Source organism: Eretmochelys imbricata, chromosome 10, assembly GCF_965152235.1.
Source record: "Eretmochelys imbricata isolate rEreImb1 chromosome 10, rEreImb1.hap1, whole genome shotgun sequence".
NCBI classification, from domain to species: domain Eukaryota; kingdom Metazoa; phylum Chordata; order Testudines; family Cheloniidae; genus Eretmochelys; species Eretmochelys imbricata.
Window position 1 is genome coordinate 33,604,706 of NC_135581.1, and position 19,856 is coordinate 33,624,561.

General features: G+C 44.6%; 1 protein-coding gene across 2 annotated transcripts in view; it reads right to left on the bottom strand.

Moving 5' to 3' along the window:
* Positions 1-19,856, bottom strand: part of ADCY9 (adenylate cyclase 9) — a 175,026-nt gene that overhangs the window by 38,344 nt on the left and 116,826 nt on the right. Inside the window, exons 4-5 of one of the 2 annotated variants that reach the window (XM_077828819.1) lie at positions 19,584-19,801; positions 11,324-11,426 (exon numbers count right to left, since the gene is read on the bottom strand). In XM_077828819.1, the coding sequence (XP_077684945.1) occupies positions 11,324-11,426; positions 19,584-19,801 (321 nt within the window). Of the gene's footprint in view, positions 1-11,323; positions 11,427-19,583; positions 19,805-19,856 lie in introns of both variants that reach the window. The other variant, XM_077828818.1, reaches the window with a different exon arrangement.

Below are 19,856 nucleotides of genomic sequence, written 5' to 3' on the forward strand. Positions count from 1 at the left end.
ATCATCAAAATTTGCACCCTTGTTCACAGTCATATTTTTAATGGGCTCAAAGAACGTTTTCAGAATGCTAATAATATGGAAAGATTACTGTGACACTGTACCTCAGGGGAACAACCAGCACCCCCATGTTCATCCTTGTAAAATGACTGTGTGGTATCCAATGCAAAGTTTGTCATGTTGGGTATCTTTGGAAGGCTCACGATGCATGGAGCATTATTGTTATAGCAATGTTATAGGTTATAATTTCATGTATGTAGTTATGAGGCTGAAAATGTGTCCTTGGCTTAAAATAAGCCCAGGCAAAAACTCTCCAAGAGCAGAGAGGCAGTTCACACCTCATCAGGGCAGGTATGGGACAAACCCAGCCCAGCCTCACAGGAACAAAGGACGCTGGCCTAGGCAGCAACAAAAGAATCCGTTAGACTCTCAAGGGAGTCACCACCCTTACTTTGGTCAGTTTGAAACTGCGATGAGGTAATGCTCACCTGACTCTGAAGGGAGGGGGGCAAAGCCAAGCCGAGAGGAAGGAAAGGACACAATAAAAGGGAATGACATTTGGCATGCTCTCTCTCTCTTCCACCTACATCTACAGACATCACACCAAGCGACTGAAGCGCTGATCAAAGGGGAGAGCCTGGCTGAAGGACAACTAGCCAGCCTGTGGTGCGACACATCTAAGTTTGTAAAGGCATTGAAAGTATTAAGATCAGCTTATAATGCATTTTGCTTTTATTTCATTTGACCAAATCCAGCTTGTTATGCTTTGACTTATAATCACCTAAAATCTATCTTTATAGTTAATAAACCTGTTTGTTTATTCTACCTGAAGCAGTGCATTTGGTTTGAAGTGTGTCAAAGGCTCCCCTTGGGATAACAAGCCTGGTACATATCAATTTCTTTGTTAAATTGACAAACTCATATAAGCGTGCAGCATCCAGCTGGCATAACTGGACACTGCAAGACAGAGGTTCCTAAGGTTGTGTCTGGGACTGAAGATATTGGCTAGTGTCATTTGGTTGCACAATCCAAGGAGCAGCTTACATGCCAGAGGCTGTGCTTTAACAGCCCAGGAGTGGGGGTTCTCACAGCAGAGCAGGGTAAGGCTGGCTCCCAGAGTCAAGGACTGGAGTGACCTAGCAGATCACTGGTCCGGATAACACCAGAGGGGAACGTCACAATTACACAAAAAGCATGTAAAGACTAGGTAAAAACGTTCTCAAGAACTCAAGAGGGGATAAAAAGATAGAAAATCACTTACTGCTATGCACAATCTAATTCTCAACCCATATGCATATGCACAATGCACAATCTAATTCTCAAATCAATCACTTGGAGAGTGCAGTTGGAGCAAGAGTATCAATCCCAGGACCCAAGGGGCTCTATCCAACCTTCTTGATGGATTTATTTGGCCTCCCTGGCAAAAAAAAAAAAAAACCAACCCACTTCTGGCTATCATGATTACAGAGAAAACCTTTTCAGTGAGAGTCTGCATGCAGTTTGAAATAATTACTCAGAGGTGTGAACTCCTTTATCTTTCCTTTTATCAGCCTTAATTCTCAAAACTAACGTTTAGGTGCGCTGTTGAGGTAAACAGCAAACTGAGTAGAGTTTATAGTTCTTGTCCCCATTAAAGTCAGTTTAGATTCTGGATCACAAGAAGCAGCTTCCATAGCAAATATCTTACTGCTGGAAACAGAAAAAGAAGGAACAAATTGTTGGCTGTATCCAGATGTGCACTGACTCACAAACATGCAAGGCTCATTCTTCTTCATCAGTGTACTAGTTCATAATGGTGTCAAATCCTCAAACACTTATTCAATCTGTACAGGACTAAGGTGCCACAAAGACAGAATGAAATGTTTGCCTGCCATATTTGGTAGTTTGTCATCCTTTACCGAATGCCTGTGTGTAAGAAAAGCCAGGATGAAAAATTATTTAAAATTAATGGCATAAAATCAAAGGTGGCTTCTTTTCTGTGTTTGAGGGAAGATTAAACAAAACAGTGGGTCAAACCTGAATACATTTTTTTCAGGTTCATGCAGCATTTGAATAAAGCCTAATTTGCACTGCCAGAAACTCTAATGCTTACTAATTTATACACATATCATATAAATCAGAGTTCAAAATTAGCAATGATTCAAGGTCTTCACTAGTCCCATAGGGTCACCAAATCCAATTGTGCAGCCTAATGACTAACTATGTTTTGACATCAGGTTTCAGGTATTTTTGCTAGTTTTTGATATTTCTTTTCACTGAGCAATGTGACCTGCTTTTTAATTAATGAAATTAGAACAGGGAGCATAGGCTTTCCACATCATTAGCAAACAACTAACATACATTTCTGAACCAGTTTCAAACAGAGTTGACTGCTAGCTCCTAGATAAATATCAATGAATGGTAGTATCTGATATGAGGGGAAGCTCACAAAGCAGATAAATTAACTTGACTCCTTTTGGAATTCTTTGAGACTTAGGAAGTGTATCTGTAAGATCCACTGTATAGAACTTGGCAGTGGACTTGGATAATGCTGTTCATGTCCTGTTGTGCTTCCCCCAAGGGTACATACTGCTCTCAAATTCTGTGAAGTGATGTATATGCCAGAACTTCCTTAGCAATACATACAGCTTAATATTTTTAAACATATGGCGTAATGAATAAAACAGTTGTAGAGGGAAATACACAAAGCTCCACAAACCTTTGCAAATACTTGTTCATTCAACAAATTTGAGGAATATTGGCTAAATAGTAAGGTAGACGTTTACATAATTTATTAATATCTTCAAATTAAATTAAACATTCTAGAGGTGACTGAGTCTAGATTTGAGAAACTGGATTATTGATCATGGAGTCAGTGACAGGAAAAGGAGCATGAGCAGTGGATTAAACTCCATAATAGAACAGGTAAAAGTAAGCTTTCAGAGAGGGGAAGTCCTTTATGGAAAGTGATCAGCAATTTACATTCTAAAATAGATAACGATATTTCATTTCACACTATTCCAATATAGCAATAAGCTGCAAATTTCTACTTTAGTAGAATATTTGGTGCATGCTTTCAATATGCTATAATTTCAGAAAAAGACAGGTTGGTGAGGGAAATAATGTTTAGTTCAAAAGGAGCCCTAGTGATCCCAAAATAGAAAACTACTACTAATTTTAGAGGAGGGAGTCCTTTACTTTTCTCTCCATATTTATTTCTCCCTCCTTTTTCATTTTTCCTTACTGTTCACTACATGTCAAATGTCTCAGACTGGAGGAGAGATCAATAACAGAAAAATTATTACCTGATGATTTCCTTTCTGGGACAGACTTCTCCTCTAATCCACCCCAACACAGTGGGGTTTTTCAGGTATTTCTAGAATGGCCTCTTTATAGATTAGTGTAGTTATTGCGGAGGAAAAATCCAGTAGGTCTAAACTCCCCAAGTAGGCCTAAAAACCTTTGGTCAAGCTAACTGTGTGTTTAAAAGCATAAGGAGAGGCTGAGGAAAATTCCATTGTGGGGCAGTTACAACAGCACAGCTTAAGAAACATAACCCCACAACTAGAAATTAGGAAAGACCTGTTAACCGCAAAGAACAACCTGTCAATAACAGGAAAAGCTTGTTTTTCTATATCCCAAATAAGGAAAGCTACTGTTAGAGCTTGCACTATATGTCTAATAAGGGAAAATGCTGTTAAAGGAAGTGTGCTTAACAAATTGTGGTTTTCAGCTATATAAACTCCTGTATTTTCTGCTGATGCAGAGCAGCTATGGCTGACTCTCCCTGTATACGTATACTTGAATAAAGGATCCTCAGGCGATTCTGATTTCAAACACAACACGTGGTTAATTTTCCACCACATTATATAAGGCATCACTATTAAGAGTTTTCATGTATCTAATAAGACATAAGTGTTCCAATACAGCTCTGGAAGATTGTGTCCAAGCCCAGGAACCAAGTGGACAAGCATAAATTATTTCTGTTATTGCTGGAAGAGCAGCACAGTAGAACTGGCAGAGGACAGCACCAGAAATGAAATAATCAAGATACAAAATTTTCCATTTTATTTTAGTCTTCCTCCTGTAAAACCAGGGGTCTTAGTTACTCTGAGCCCAAATGTACAAACCTCAGAGGCAAAAAACAAAGCTAAAACATTTTTAAATATGACCTAAAATAGTTATGAATCTTATAGTTTTGTATAGCACACATCACTGTAGTATCAAAGCACTTTTCTATATCTAAATCATAGAATATCAGGAAGGGACCTCAGGAGGTCATTAGTCCAACCCCCTGCTCAAAGCAGGACCAATCCTCAACTAAATCATCCCAGCCAGGGCTTTGTCAAGCCTGACCTTAAAAACTTCTAAGGAAGGAGATTCCACCCCTCCCTAGATAACACATTCCAGTGTTTCACCACCCTCCTAGTGAAAAATTTTTCCTAATACCCAACCTAAACCTCCCCCACTGCAACTTGAGACCGTTACTCCTCGTTCTGGCATCTGCTACCACTGAGAACAGTCTAGATCCATCCTCTTTGGAACCCCCTTTCAGGTAGTTGAAAGCAGCTATCAAATCCCCCCTCATTCTTCTCTTCTGCAGACTAAACAATCCCAGTTCCCTCAGCCTCTCCTCCTAACTCATGTGTTCCAGTCCCTTAATCATTTTTGTTGCCCTCCGCTGGACACTTTCCAATTTTTCCACATCCTTCTTGTAGTGTGGGGCCCAAAACTGGACACAGTACTCCAGATGAGGCCTCATCAATGTCGAATAGAGAGGAACAATCACGTCCCTCGATCTGCTGGCAATGCCCCTACATATACATCCCAAAATGCCATTGGCCTTCTTGGCAACAAGGGCACACTGTTGACTCATATCCAGCTTCTCGTCCACTGTAACCCCTAGGTCCTTTTCTGCAGAACTGCTGCCTAGCAATTTGGTCCCTAGTCTGTAGCTTTGCATGGGATTCTTCTGTCCTAAGTGCAGGACTCTGTACTCGTCCTTGTTGAACCTCATCAGATTTCTTTTGGCCCAATCCTCTAATTTGTCTAGGGCCCTCTGTATCCTATCCCTACCCTCTAGCACATCTACCTCTCCTTCCAGTTTAGTGTCATCTGCAAACTTTCTGAGGGTGCAATCCACTCCATCTTCGAGATCATTAATGAAGATATTGAACAAAACCGGCCCGAGGACCGACCCTTGGGGCACTCCACTTGATACTGGCGGCCAACTAGACATCGAGCCATTGATCGCTACCCGTTGAGCATGACAATCTAGCCAGCTTTCCATCCAGCTTATACTCCATTCATCCAGCCCATACTTCTTTAACTTGCTGGCAAAAATACTGTGGGAGACCGTGTCAAAAGCTTTGCTAAAGTCAAGGAATAACACGTCCACTGCTTTCCCCTCATCCACAGAGCCAGTTATCTCATCATAGAAGGCAATTAGATTAGTCAGGCATGACTTGTCCTTGGTGAATCCATGCTGACTGTTCCTGATCACTTTCCTCTCCTCTAAGTGCTTTGGAATTGATTCCTTGAGGACCTGCTCCATGATTTTTCCAGGGACTGCGGTGAGGCTGACTGGCCCGTAGTTTCCAGGATCCTCCTTCTTCCCTTGTTTAAAGATGGGCATTACATTAGCCTTTTTTCCAGTCATCCGGGACCTCCCCTGATCGCCATGAGTTTTCAGAGATAATGGCCAATGGCTCTGCAATCACATCTGCCAACTCCTTTAGCACTCTTGGATGCAGCGCATCCGGCCCCATGGACTTGTGCTCGTCCAGCTTTTCTAAATAGTCCCGAACCACTTCTTTCTTCACAGAGGGCTGGTCACCTCCTCCCCATGCTGTGCTGCCCAGTGCAGCAGTCTGGGAGCTGACCTTGTTCGTGAAGACAGAGGCAAAAAAAGCATTGAGTACATTAGCTTTTGCCACATCCTCTGTCACTAGGTTGCCTCCCTCATTCAGCAAGGGGCCCACTCTTTCCTTGATTTTCTTCTTGTTGCTAACATACCTGAAGAAACCCTTCTTGTTACTCTTAACATCTCTTGCTAGCTGTAACTCCAGGTGTGATTTGGCCTTCCTGATTTCATTCCTGCATGCCCAAGCAATATTTTTATACTCCTCCCTGGTGATTTGTCTAATCTTCCACTTCTTGTAAGCTTCTTTTTTGTGTTTAAGATCAGCAAGGATTTCACTGTTAAGCCAAGCTGGTTGCCTGCCATATTTACTATTCTTTCTACACATCGGGATAGTTTGTCCCTGTAACCTAATAAGAATTCTTTAAAATACAGCCAGCTCTCCTGGACTCCTTTCCCCCTCATGTTATTCTCCCAGGGGATCCTGCCCATCAGTTCCCTGAGGTTGTCAAAGTCTGCTTTTCTGAAGTCCAGAGTCCATATTCTGCTGCTCTCCTTTCTTCCTTGTGTTAGGATCCTGAACTCGACCATTTAATGGTCACTGCCTCCCAGGTTCCCATCCACTTTTGCTTCCCCTACTAATTCTTCCTGATTTGTGAGCAGCAGGTCAAGAAGAGCTCTGGCCCCTAGTTGGTTCCTCCAGCACTTGCACCAGGAAATTGTCCCCTACACTTTCCAAAAACTTCCTGGATTGTCTGTGCACCGCTGTATTGCTCTCCCAGCAGATATCAGGGTGATTGAAGCCTCCCATAAGAACCAGGGCCTGCAATCTAGTAACTTCCACTAGTTGCCGGAAGAAAGCCTCATCCACCTCATCCCCCTGGTCTGGTGGTCTATAGCAGACTCCCACCACGACATCACCCTTGTTGCTCACACTTCTAAACTTAATCCAGAGACTCAGGTTTTTCTGGCAGTTTCATACCGGAGCTCTGAGCAGTCATACTGCTCTCTTACATACAGTGCAACTCCCCCACCTTTTCTGCCCTGCCTGTCCTTCCTGAACAGTTTATATCCATCCATGACAGTACTCCAGTCATGTGAGTTATCCCACCAAGTCTCTGTTATTCCAGTCACATCATAATTCCTTGACTGTGCCAGGACTTCCAGTTCTCCCTGCTTGTTTCCCAGGCTTCTTGCATTTGTGTATAGGCACTTGAGATAACTTGCTGTTTGTCCTGCTTTCTTAGTATGAGGCAGGAGCCCTCTCCTTTCGTGCTCTCCTGCTTGTGCTTCCTCCTGGTATCCCACATCCCCACTTACCTCAGGGCTTTGGTCTCCTTCCCCTGGTGAACCTAGTTTAAAGCCCTCCTCACTAGGTTAGCCAGCCAGCTTGCAAAGATACTCTTCCCCCTCTTTGTTAGGTGGAGCCCATCTCTGCCTAGCACTCCTCCTTCTTGGAACACCGTCCCATGGTCAAAGAATCCAAAGCCTTCTCTCCGACACCACCTGCGTAGCCATTCGTTGACTTCCACGCTTCGATGGTCTCTACCCAGGCCTTTTCCTTCCATGGGGAGGATGGACGAGAACACCGACTTGCGCCTCAGACTCCTTTATCCTTCTTCCCAGAGCCACGTAGTCCGCAGTGATCCGCTCAAGGTCATTCTTGGCAGTATCATTGGTGCCCACGTGGAGAAGCAGGAAGGGGTAGTGATCCGAGGGCTTGATGAGTCTCGGCAGTCTCTCTGTCACATTGCGAATCCTAGCTCCTGGCAAGCAGCAGACTTCTCGGTTTTCCCGGTCGGGGCGGCAGATAGATGACTCAGTCCCCCTGAGGAGAGAGTCCCCAACCACCACCACCCGCCTCCCCCTCTTGGGAGCAGTGGTCGTGGAACCCCCCATCCCTAGGACAGTGCATCTCATGCCTTCCGATCGGCGGAGTCTCCTTCTGTTCCCTTCCCTCAGATGTATCATCTAGTCCACTCTCCGCATTAGTACCTGTGGAGAGAACATGGAAGTGGTTGCTTATCTGTATCTGCACTGCTGGTACATGGACGCTCTGCCCTTTCTTCTTCTGGAGGTCACATGCTGCCAAATTTCTCCACCGCTCTCCTGTCCCCGCTGCGCAGCCTGCTCTGAATCTTCAGAACATTGTGCCCGAAGAAGCATATCCTGACATCATGCCTTAAAAGTAATTGGGATCTTATTTGGCTGGAAGGAAGAGCTACATGTCCCATTGGAAATCTGAGCTTCTTGCTTTGCCAGTAGTCTACAAACCTCATTATATCTATATGGGCATGGGATATCAGTCATTAAACCTTTTATTTACTAAAGATTCAGCACTGCATATCCCAAGACTTTTGTAATTTTGAGGGGAATGAAATATTTTGAAAATACTTTTTCTGCAACCTGTGAGGAATATAAAGAACATATGAAGCTGTGAAGTTGGTGACAGTATTATCCGCACTCATTTGGAATATCTGCATAATCCACATGTTGTTTTGACATTTGAGTAATGCACCCATTTTAAAAATCACACTGATAAAAAACCCTTAGCCCTGTAACACACTATTGCATGCTATTTGTCTAGGGTTCTTATATGCCCACATCAATTTATCAATCTGAGGGCCTCACAAAATTATGATAAACACACAAAGATGTAGCTCAGGGGCGGGCAAACTTTTTGGCCTCAGGGCCACATAGGGTTTCTGAAATTGTATGGAGGGCTGGTCAGGGGAGGTTGTGCCTCCCCAAACAGCCAGGCGTGGCCCGGCCCCCATCCCCTATCCGAGCCCCCCTGCTTCTCGCCCCCTGACGGCCCGCCCGGGACTCCTGCCCCATCCAAACCTCCCTGTTCCCTGTCGGCCCCCCTGGGGCCCCTGCCCCAACTGCCCCCCCCGGTCACCTGACCGCCCCTGGACCCCCTGCCCCTGACTGCCCCCCGCTGCCCCATCCAACCTCTCCTCTCATTCCTGACTGCCTCCCAGGACCTCCGCCCCGTCCAACCACCCCTTCTCCCTGACTGCCACCGAGATTGCCCCCTGCTGCTCCATCCAACCTTCCCCCTTCCTGACTGCCCCCCCGGGACCCCTGCCCCATTCAAGCCCCCTGTTCCCCACCCTCTGACTGCCCTGACCCCTATCCACACCCCTGCCCCCTGACCACCACCCCGAACTCACCTGCCCTCTATCCAACCCCCCCGCTCCCTGCCCCCTTACCGTGCTGCCTGGAGCACCGGTGGCTGGCAGCGCTACAGCTGCGCTGCCCACAGCACCAGGACAGGCAGCCGTGCCACCTGGCTGGAGCCAGCCACGCCACTGCGCGGCACAGAGCACCGGTTCAGGCCGCAGCTCTGCAGCTGCGCTGCCCGGCAGGAGCGCACTGCCCAGAGCATTGCGCCGGTGGCACAGTGAGCTGAGGCTGCAGGGGCGGGGGAACAGCAGGGGAGGGCCTGGGGCTAGCCTCCCGGGCCAGGAGCTCAGGGGCTGGGCAGGAGGGTCCCACGGGCCGGATGTGGCCCATGGGTCATAGTTTGCCCACCTCTAACGTAGTTACTGCTCTTTCCTCTTCTCCTTCCATTTGGAAAGTACTGAATGTAGTGTACTATATATGGCATGTGTAAATATTATTACATATGTACACACACATAAATACATGATGTTATTAATGTCCAGTGCTCTATCGTGGTTTATAAACAGCAGCAAATATTTACTACCAGTTAAATTTTGTAGGCTTGAATTTTTTCCTTGTTTCACCTAATTTATTGACAAGAGCAGGTGCAATACTAGCATCTGAGAAATAACAGCTTACATCTATTATTTAAGCATCCACACTAGCAGAAATTAAATGTAAATTCTCTCCTTAGTATCGTGACACAGCTTTTACTCAAAGATAGAGTGAGAGTTTCAGAATGCACTAAAAACACATTTATGCTTAACTGTATTATAAGGTAAACTAGAGATGTCTGAGGGCTTGTTTTTACTACCACGCTAAATTGGCACTGCTGCATTGATGCAGCAGAGCCGATTTAGCGTGTTTGGTGAAGACACATTACGTCAATGCGAGAGTGCTCTCTTGTTGACGTAATTATTCCACCTCAACAAGAGAAGGAAGCTATGTCAGTGGGAGAAAGTCTCCCATTGACACAGCACGGTGTAGATGCTGCTTTAAGACAAAGTAAGTTATGTTGCTCCGGGGGGTGGTTTTTTCACACCCCATGAGCGACATAACTTACATCGACTTAGGCAGTAGTGTAGACAAGCCCTTATTTATTAAGGCTGAAATTACAAGAAGATAGGGACTGTGCCCAAGGACAATGCAATCATATGGTACAAGAATTAAGGAAGAAATATCCCCATAGGATTTCTTTCTTACCAGTGATAGAGGGAAGGCTGGGGGGAACGGGATGGGGGACTTAACTCTGACATCTGAAGTTGATATTTACTAGTAAAGAATCCCTGGGTACCAGCTGATGTCAAGGACGCTAAGATACTTGCCATGTCTGAAAGTGGGACACAATGTAATAAAAAGACAAAAAATTCAGGACACTAATATTTGGTAGTGCAGAATTCTTAAAATGATGTGGAGTTCTTTAACTAAAGTCTTCTGTACTTCCGATTTCATACTGCAGTAGTTTTATGTAATTTACAACGAGATGAAAGCACGTTTGCATGAGGATGGGATAAACTTGGGACTGCAATAAGTATTAGAGAGCCAAGATCCAATTTTGTGAGTTTTCTTTCTGTAAGCTAAGATATTTGAAAAGGCAGTAAGGAGCACTTGCCTTCCACTATTATCTGATTACAGAATTGTGGCTTGGTGAAAGCTAAATCTAAATATGAAAATGAAGGTACAGTAGAACCTCAGAGTTACGAACACTTTGGGAATGGAAGTTGTTGGTAACTCTGAAATGTTCGTAACTCTGAACAAAATATTATGGTTGTTCTTTCAAAAGTTCACAACTGAACACTGACTTAATACAGCTTTGAAACTTTACTATGTGGAAGAAAAATGCTGTTTTCTCTTCATTTTTTTAGTAATTTATGTTTAACATGGTACGGTACTGTATTTGCGTGCTTTTTTTTTTTTTTTTTTGGTGTGTTTCTGCTGCTGCCTGATTGCGTATTTCTGGTTCCAAATGAGGTGTGTGGCTGACTGGTCAGTTTGTAACTCTGGTGTTCATAACTCTGAGGTTCTATTGTATAGTATAGAGTCAACAGCTGAAATGTATTCTGGTCCATTTTTACTGGTGAATAAAAATAGAATGCCAGAAAGAATGTAATGTTCAAATCCTGGAAACTGATCACGGCAGGTGAACTAAACTAAGGTGGTCATTTCTCAGTAGTTCTAAATATTAAGTCATATTTGACACTCCATGATCCCAGTCATCATTGCAATAAAATTTGCAAAAACAGTGAGATAATTATTTTGGCTCCTATAACCTGTACAGAAAGACTGCTGACACCCAACCCAATTCAGGGGAAAACGCACCTCTTCTTGATAGCTGGTCCTGTAAGCCATCTCCAAGTCCCCATCCAAGAAGTTCAGGCTCAGCTTGTTAATAGGTGGTTTAAAGAAATAGTCTTTCATCAGGCTAAAGAGAAAAGAGAGACAATGTGAACAGTTTTAAAAGGAGTTCACTTAGCTGTAATTCTTCTTCAAAGATACCATTTCACAGGTCTCTCACTCCTGGGTCTCTGCTTCCTGTGTGAAACTGGTGGTCTTAACAATTTTGATCTTTTGAAGTACTGGTAGCTTCTCATTGTTCATCAGAAGCTGCAGTACCTACAGCGGGGTGGGCAAACTGTTTGGCCCAAGGGCCACATCTGGGAATAGAAATTGTATGGCGGGCCATGAATGCTCACAAAATTGGGGCTGGGGTTCAGCAGGGGGTGCAGGCTCTGGCTGAGGGTGCAGGCTCCAGGATGGGGCCAGAAATGAGGAGTTCAGAGTGTGGGAGGGGGCTCTGGGCTGGGGCAGGGGGTGGGATGCGGGCTCCGACTGGGGGTGCAGGCTCTGGGGTGGTGCTGGGGATGAGGGGTTTGGGGTGCAGGAGGGTGCTCTGGGCTGGGATCGAGGGATTTGGAGGGTGGGAGAGGGATCAGGGCTGGGGAGGGGCATGGGAGGAGGCTCAGGAGTGCGGGTTCGAGGGCGGCACTTACCTCAAGCGGCTCCCAGAAGCAGCAGCATGTCCCTTCTCCGGCCCCTATGTGGAGGCGCAGCCAGGCGGCTCTGCACACTACCCCGTCCACAGGCACTGCCCCTGAAGCTCCCATTGGCCGCGGTTCCCAGCCAATGGGAGCTGCGGGGGTGATACTTGGGGGGGTGGCAGCATGCAGAGCAGAGTGCCCTGGCTGCCCCTAGGCATAGGAGCTGGAGAGGGCCATGCCACTGCTTCTGGGAGCCACGTGGAGTGGTCCCCAACCCTGCTTCCCGGTTGGAGCGCCAGACCCTGCTCCCTAGTGGGAGCTCGAGGGCTCGATTAAAATGGCTGGCAGGCCGGATCTGGCCCGTGGGCTGTAGTTTGTCCACCCCTGACCAACAGCATCACTCTGCATTCTTAAAGTAAAAGATGAAAATTCCCCAAAAAACATTTATAAGAAAAGGAAACACTTCACTACAATAAACAAACAAATAAACAAATACAAACAAACAAGAGAGACTCTTAAACCCTCAGGAAGACATTAAAAGCCTTTCAAAAACTTTCGAACCATAGGAGAACTGAAGAAATAAATGTCCCCAGATCAGCAAACGGTATACATTAATAGCTGCCAGATATTGACAGATACAAGAGACACAGCCTTTTTTTAACTGAAGAATATCAAACATCAAAAATGGATAAATTGTTGAAAAAAGTTATTAATAAAGTATTTTTCATTTCAGGGAACAGTACTTGCTTGTCACTGCCTTCAGAGACTAATAATAACTCTGCACCTTCCTAGGATCACACAACAGCAGCACTTGACAATCCAGGCAACCAGGTAAAGGAATCTGAGACAGAGCTGGAGAGCTCAGCCTTGTTTCTGAGACAGGAGATCCAAAAACCTTTGGTAGAAGAGCCAAAGGCACTGATGAACAAAAAGAATGACATACTAGAACTGATGAGCCTGGCAGCAGATACAAGGAATATTTGTGCACTCTCTCACCTTTTCCTCCCAGTGCCTGGTGGAGGAGAAGCATACAAGAAGCCTCAATTCTGATTCAGTAGAAGGGTTTTTCTGAGCAAGAGATGGAACATTTTGAGGTTACAATGGATGTAAACAGATTTATGGCAAAAAAGAAAAGGAGTACTTGTGGCACCTTAGAGACTAACAAATTTATTTGGGCATAAGCTTTCGTGGGCTAAAACCCACTTCATCGGATGCATGCAGTGGGAAATATAGTAGGAAGATATATATACACATAGAGAACATGAAAAAATGGGTGTTGCCATACCAACTGTAATGAGACCAATTAATTAAGGTGGGATATTATCAGCAGGAGAAAAAAAACTTTTTGTAGTGATAATCAGGATGGCCCATTTCAAACAGTTGACAAGAATGTGTGAGTAACAGTAGGGGGAAAAGAAAAGAAAAGAACTCTTGGGGTCATTTATCAAATCTGATGCCAACTAGATGAAGATGCTGAAGGATCCCATGGAGCTGATCTCCACTTCTACTGTTTTCTCTTGTGTTGCTTACTCCTCTGCTGCTGACAAGGAAGTGTTCTGGAAGCCCCAGAAGCACAAAGTCAATGGCATAAGATAATAGAAAGGAGATTTTTCTATTGAGATGGAGGACGAATCAATACCAGATATCTGGCCAACGACTTGGTACCAAAGTGCTTTTAATGTGTCAAGTTTTTAAGGTCAGCTTTCAAATGTCAAACCACAATCCTTGACTGGATCTGCAGAGAAAGACCAGAAGACTTCAACCATGAATAATGGTGATGATTTTAGTTCATTATCTCAGCCCTTGCTATGTACTGAAAGCATTATAGGAGGCACCAAGAAAATGACAAGTTACACTCTGACCAGATCTCCTCCTCCTGGGTTGTTAGAGCTATTTTTATTGAGCTGTCCATGAAGACCCGGGCATCCTTGCAGAGGCTAGCAGGGATTTCAGACACTCATCTGGCATTCTGATATGTCAGGGTGACATTTTGGCAAAGCACACTAAGGCCAAATTTCCAATGTATGAATATTATGAGCTTTTTTGCGTGGTTGGACTTTCTTCCTCCATGAAATCTTAAAAACAAAAGAAGTCAGAGAACGTAATTTCACTTCAAGAAACAAAGTGTCAAAAAAGCCAGAATGGAGAATAGGCCTCAAAGCGCCAAAAACTAGGGTCTAGTGGAATGAAGCACCAAGTCCAGTTGACTCTAAACAAGGTCAGGAAACAGACTCAGATATCATAGAATCATAGAATAACAGAGTTGGAAGGGACCTCTGGAGGCCATCTAGTCCAACCCCCTGCCCAGAGCAGGACCAATCCCAACTGAATCATCCCAGCCAGGGCTTTGTCAAGCCTGACCTTAAAAACTTCTAAGGAAGGGGATTCCACCACCTCCCTAGGCAACGCATTCCAGTGTTTCACCACCCTCATAGTGAAAAAGTTTTTCCTAATATCCAACCTAAATCTCCCCCACTGCAACTTGAGACCATTACTCCTTGTCCTGTCATCTGCTATCACTGAGAATAGTCTAGATCCATCCTCTTTGGATCCACCTTTCAGGTAGTTAAAAGCAGCTATCAAATCCCCCCTCATTCTTCTCTTCCGTAGACTAAACAATCCCAGTTCCCTCAGCCTCTCCTCATAACTCATGTGTTCCAGACCCCTAATCATTTTTGTTGCCCTTCGCTGGACTCTCTCCAATTTTTCCACATCCTTCTTGTAGTGCGGGGCCCAAAACTGGACACAGTACTCCAGATGAGGCCTCACCAATGTTGAATAGAGGGGAATGATCACATCCCTCGATCTGCTGGCAATGCCCCTACTTATACATCCCAAAATGCCATTGGCCTTCTTGGCAACAAGGGCACATTGTCGACTCATATCCAGCTTCTCATCCACTGTCACCCCTAGGTCCTTCTCTGCAGAACTGCTGCCTAGCCATTCGGTCCCTAGTCTGTAGCGGTGCATTGGATTCTTCCATCCTAAGTGCAGGACTCTGCACTTGTCCTTGTTGAACCTCATCAGATTTCTTTTGGCCCAATCCTCCAATTTGTCTAGGTCCCTCTGTATCCTATCCCTACCCTCCAGCATATCTACCACTCCTCCCAGTTTAGTGTCATCAGCAAATTTGCTGAGGGTGCAATCCATCCCATCATCCAGATCATTAATGAAGATATTGAACGAAACCGGCCCCAGGACCGACCCTTGGGGCACTCCGCTAGATACCGGCTGCCAACTAGACATGGAGCCATTGATCACTACCCATTGAGCCCGACAATCTAGCCAACTTTCTACCCACCTTGTAGTGCATCCATCCAGCCCATACTACTTTAACTTGCTGACAAGAATACTATGGGAGACCGTGTCAAAAGCTTTGCTAAAGTCAAGGAATAACACGTCCACTGCTTTCCCTTCATCCACAGAACCAGTTATCTCATCATAGAAGGCAATATGCCTGTTGTAATGCCCTAACTGCTGCCTGCATGCCTCTGGTTTCTATTAATCAAATAGTGTTAGGAAAATAGAGATTGAAGGAAATTACCTGTGTAGTTAAACAAGAATCTAGTCAATGAAACAACACTAAAAGGATGAAGTGGTATGAAGAAAGGAGCTTCAAGTGAGCTGAACTGCGAAGGGTGCATATTAGGGTGCTCCTCTGCAGGCCACAGCTAAAAGAGACCTTAGAATGCACTGAAGTGCACCATAGATACTGTCATGGCTGGGATATGAGGAACAGTTACCAGTACCTCAGAGAGTTAACATTTTTAAGAGCTGTCAAGGCTGATTCCCCACTCTGGCACTTCAAACAGCTACTAACAGGGATTTTATAGCTAACTGGCTAGCTGGGTGTCCATAAAAGGGAGCCTCCACCCCCATTAATTTATTACAAGAGCTGAGAGAGTTCTTGCTGACCTCACACTGGAAGTAAAAATCTCAAGAAAGTGAGTCTTTAAAGAATTAAGCTTAAGCATTTCATACTCTACCGTCTTGTTTATTCAGTTTTACTTTCTTTTAACAACCACAGTATTGCACATAGAGTACAAATAAACATGGAAGAGCCCCATTTCTGTAACTGTATTAGTAAAACTAGACCTAAAACTCAAAGTAATAGTACATTGTTCACCAAATATACAACACAGTTCTTGGTAAAGCTCAATATAAAACAATGCAACATTTACTGTAAAAATGCAGAACTGTCACTTGCTTCAATTGGAGCATAGTAATTGTGCTCTGGTAAAAATGCTCAGGATACAGTAATCTGTGTCAAATGACACCATACAGCTCTTACATGAACAAAATATACTATTGTCTTGCTTACTGCACAGAAGATGGTACTACAATTGTCAACTTGAACATTGGAACTGTTCATAGCACAAAGGTCTCAAATGCATTAACAAGAGTTAGAACTGGCATTGTTGTGACAGAGTGAAGACCGCAATTATACCACAAGGACAGGGTTCTTATAACCCTATCCCAGATAAACCAACAATCTTTCAGCAGTTCATTACTGCTGAGTTCACATAAACATTTAAATCAAAGCACAGTTCTGATGCCATTATTTCAAAAGCCAGGTGTCTGCAAGCTGACAAACCAAAATACATCTTGATTCTTTTGTTATATGAGAACTCACATTCACAATTCCTATTCAGACATAGAGGAGAATCCTGCTCATATAACAGTTTTATGGAGACTAACAATATCCCTTTCACACAGTGGGGGATCTGTGGTGGTTTCTCGATAAATTCTTATCAGTACATACAATTTTATATAAAGATATATTAAAATGGATGAACTTTTCAATTGGTTGAGCCAGTTTGTATAGGGCTATGTAATCAGCAAAATAATTTTTAGAAAGTTACCATTATGTATACGGAAAAGGGATGTTTCCTTTGTGATGGCTGTTAGGATATAGATATTCAGGCCTGTTTGCAAAGGCCTATACTTTAAGAATTTAGGTATATGTTTATCATTTAGCTAGTTATAGAGGTATAAAAGAAAGAATCAAAATCACTGTCTGACTGTATAAGGCCTTTTCTCACTGTGACAGTCTGAGGCCCTATTCTTTGGCTAAGGCCTCTGGCTAAGCAGCCGAGGCAGCCATAAACTGGGAAAGCGTATGGTCATATCCTTACATTCCAAACTAGTCACATTGAAATAAGGTGCTATTGGGCTGTTAGGAATACAATCCTGTCCTGATAGTGCCTATCACCTCCAGAGAAAGGGAAGTGCCTAGAAGATGTAAAAGGAAACTTAGTTTGATAGCATCCTGTCTGGCAAGAATTCACTTATCAATAGCTGGGATGTGAAATCCTCATTTCTTTGTTGTTCTATCACTGTAGTCTCCGCATTTCTCTATTGTTTGTCTGTATAATCTCTGACTGGTTCTGTGATTGTTTCTGTCTGCTGCATAATTAATTTTGCTGTTTGTAAACTAATTAAGGTGGTGGGATATAATTGGTTAAATAATCATGTTACAATATGTTAGGATTGCTTAGTTATATTTCAGTAAAATGATTGGTTAAGGTATAGCTAAACAGAACTCAAGTTTTACTATATAGTCTGCCGTCAATCAGGAAGAAAGGGGGGGAATGGGAAAGGGGGAATTGGAATCATGTTTTGCTAAAGGGGGGAATGGGAACAGGGATACAGGCAAGGTTCAGTGGTGTCAGAACTGGGAAGGGGGACACTAAGGAAGGAAACTGGAATCATTGCTTGCTGGAAGATCACCCCAATAAACATCGAATTGTTTGCACCTTTGGACTTTGGGTATTTTTGCTCTCTCTGTTCATGCGAGAAGGACCAGGGAAGTGAGCGGGTGAAGGAATAAGCCCCTAACAATGGTGATATTTAATTAAGCAAAAAATCCTAATCTCTGAATGTTATGTCAAATCAGCCTTTGCCTCTTGCTCTGACTCAGAGAAAAAGAACTATCCATTTTGTAAAAGGAGGAAGAAAGCTCAAGGAATATCAGAGCCTGTGCTGAGTATCTTCAGCTACAGACAGAGAGTATAATTCTGCAATTTCAAGTTCTACTGTCGTGAGGTGTGTTTTTAACAAACAATGCACTACATTCTGCTAAACTGTCTTCTGTAAGCAATTGGTCTCACACACTAATGTGTGAGTGTGCTGAGAACAGGGCTGGGAGTGAAGGAGCAGGCTGGGGGTTGGGGTGCAGGGTCTGGCTAGGAACTAGAATAAGGGAGGGGGCTCAGGGTTGGGGCAGGAGGTTTGGGTGTGGAGCGCTTACCTGGGCAGGTCCCATTTGGTGTGAGGGGTGCAGGTGGGAATGGGGTGTGTGTGTGCAGGAGCTCCCATTTGGTGCTCAAGGTGGAAGTGGGGATGTGGGGGGTGTAAGAGTCAGGGCATGGGGGGGCTGGGGATGTGTGGGGGGTGCAGGAGTCAGGGCAGGGGGCTGGGGGTGTGTGAGGAGGGTGCAGGAGCCAGGGCAGGGGGCTGGGTATGTGTAGGGGATGCCAGAGTCAGGGCTGGGGTTGTGGGAGGGGTGCAGGGGTCAGGGCAGGGGGTTGGGTATGTGTGGGAGGTGCCAGAGTCAGGGCTGGGTGTGTGTGAGGAGGGTGCAGGGGTCAGGGCATGGGGCTGGGGTGTGTGGGGGGGTGCAGGGGTCAGGGCAGAAGGCTGGGGGTGTGAGCTGGGGTCGTGGGGGTGCTCCCAGCCCCCTGCCCTGAGCGGCTCACGGCAGGGGGCTGGAGGGGATATGCCCTGATTCCACCCCCTTCCCCAAGGTCCCCAGAGCAGAGACCGCGCTGCGACTCCGCTTTTACCTCTCCCCCACCATAGCAAGAGCTGTCAGCTGATTGGTGGCAGGAAAGGAGAGAAGGAGGAGTAGGAACCCAGCACGCTGAGGGAAGAGGTGGGGGGGAGGGGGAAGCTTGCCTGCCCTGCAAGGAGAGAGTGGTGGGCATGGAAAAGAGCGGGCTGGGCTGGGCAGGATTTTTAGTGGCACACTGCTGTCTGCCCGGGTCCGGCAGGCAGCAGCGTGCCATTAAAAATTGGCTTGTGTGCCGTATTTGGCATGCGTGACATAGGTTGCCGACCCCTGCACTAATCCCTCATCTGTGAATAGTTGAAAATAGCTAACTATTCATCACTCAACTAACTGCTTGAGAGAGAACCACAACAAAGTATATTTAGGACAATATCAGACCAATATTTTCATGACAGTCCCCTTCTATTTGTTCAGCTTCCAAGACACAAAGAGTATATATTTTCCTAAACACTTCAATGTCACCAGGTATAATTATAAGCAGATATAAAATTTTTGTAGCTCCATGTTTATAGTATAGATTTTGTCATTTTGGGGGGTATTTTTTAAGTAGATTCAAAAGTAAAAATAACTGTTCAAAGAGAAAGATTAATAAAGTTAAGCAAAAATCTGCATTGGTAGTCCTCTTAGCAGAACTCTCAGAATAGTGAGTTCCTATTGTAGTTACAGAATAGCAAGCAGACTAAAATTAGAAAACTTACAGTATGATGACCAACATCACACAAGAGCAGGGGAATAAAGATTAAAGGCATGGGGAACGTTTGCTTTCTTTCTATCACACTATTTAAAAATTATGTAGCTAGTTCCTTCTTACCTGTCTTCTTTAATCACATCCACAAAATGAGCATCTGTCTTCTCTCTGATGTTTTTGAACCTCAGTGGAAGGAGTGCTGACTGGTCTAAACTCACTCCTACCCATCTTCCTTTCTCCTGCAACATCTCATAAAGTGATGTCTGGCTGTTGCTCAGCTTCTCATCCTGTGGCGGACTCAGAAGTCCATTCTGGGTCTTTGGACTGCGTCGTCCAGGAGTCTGCTTCATAGCAAGAAGAAATGTATGAGTGAAGGATTAAATATGTGAGAAAACA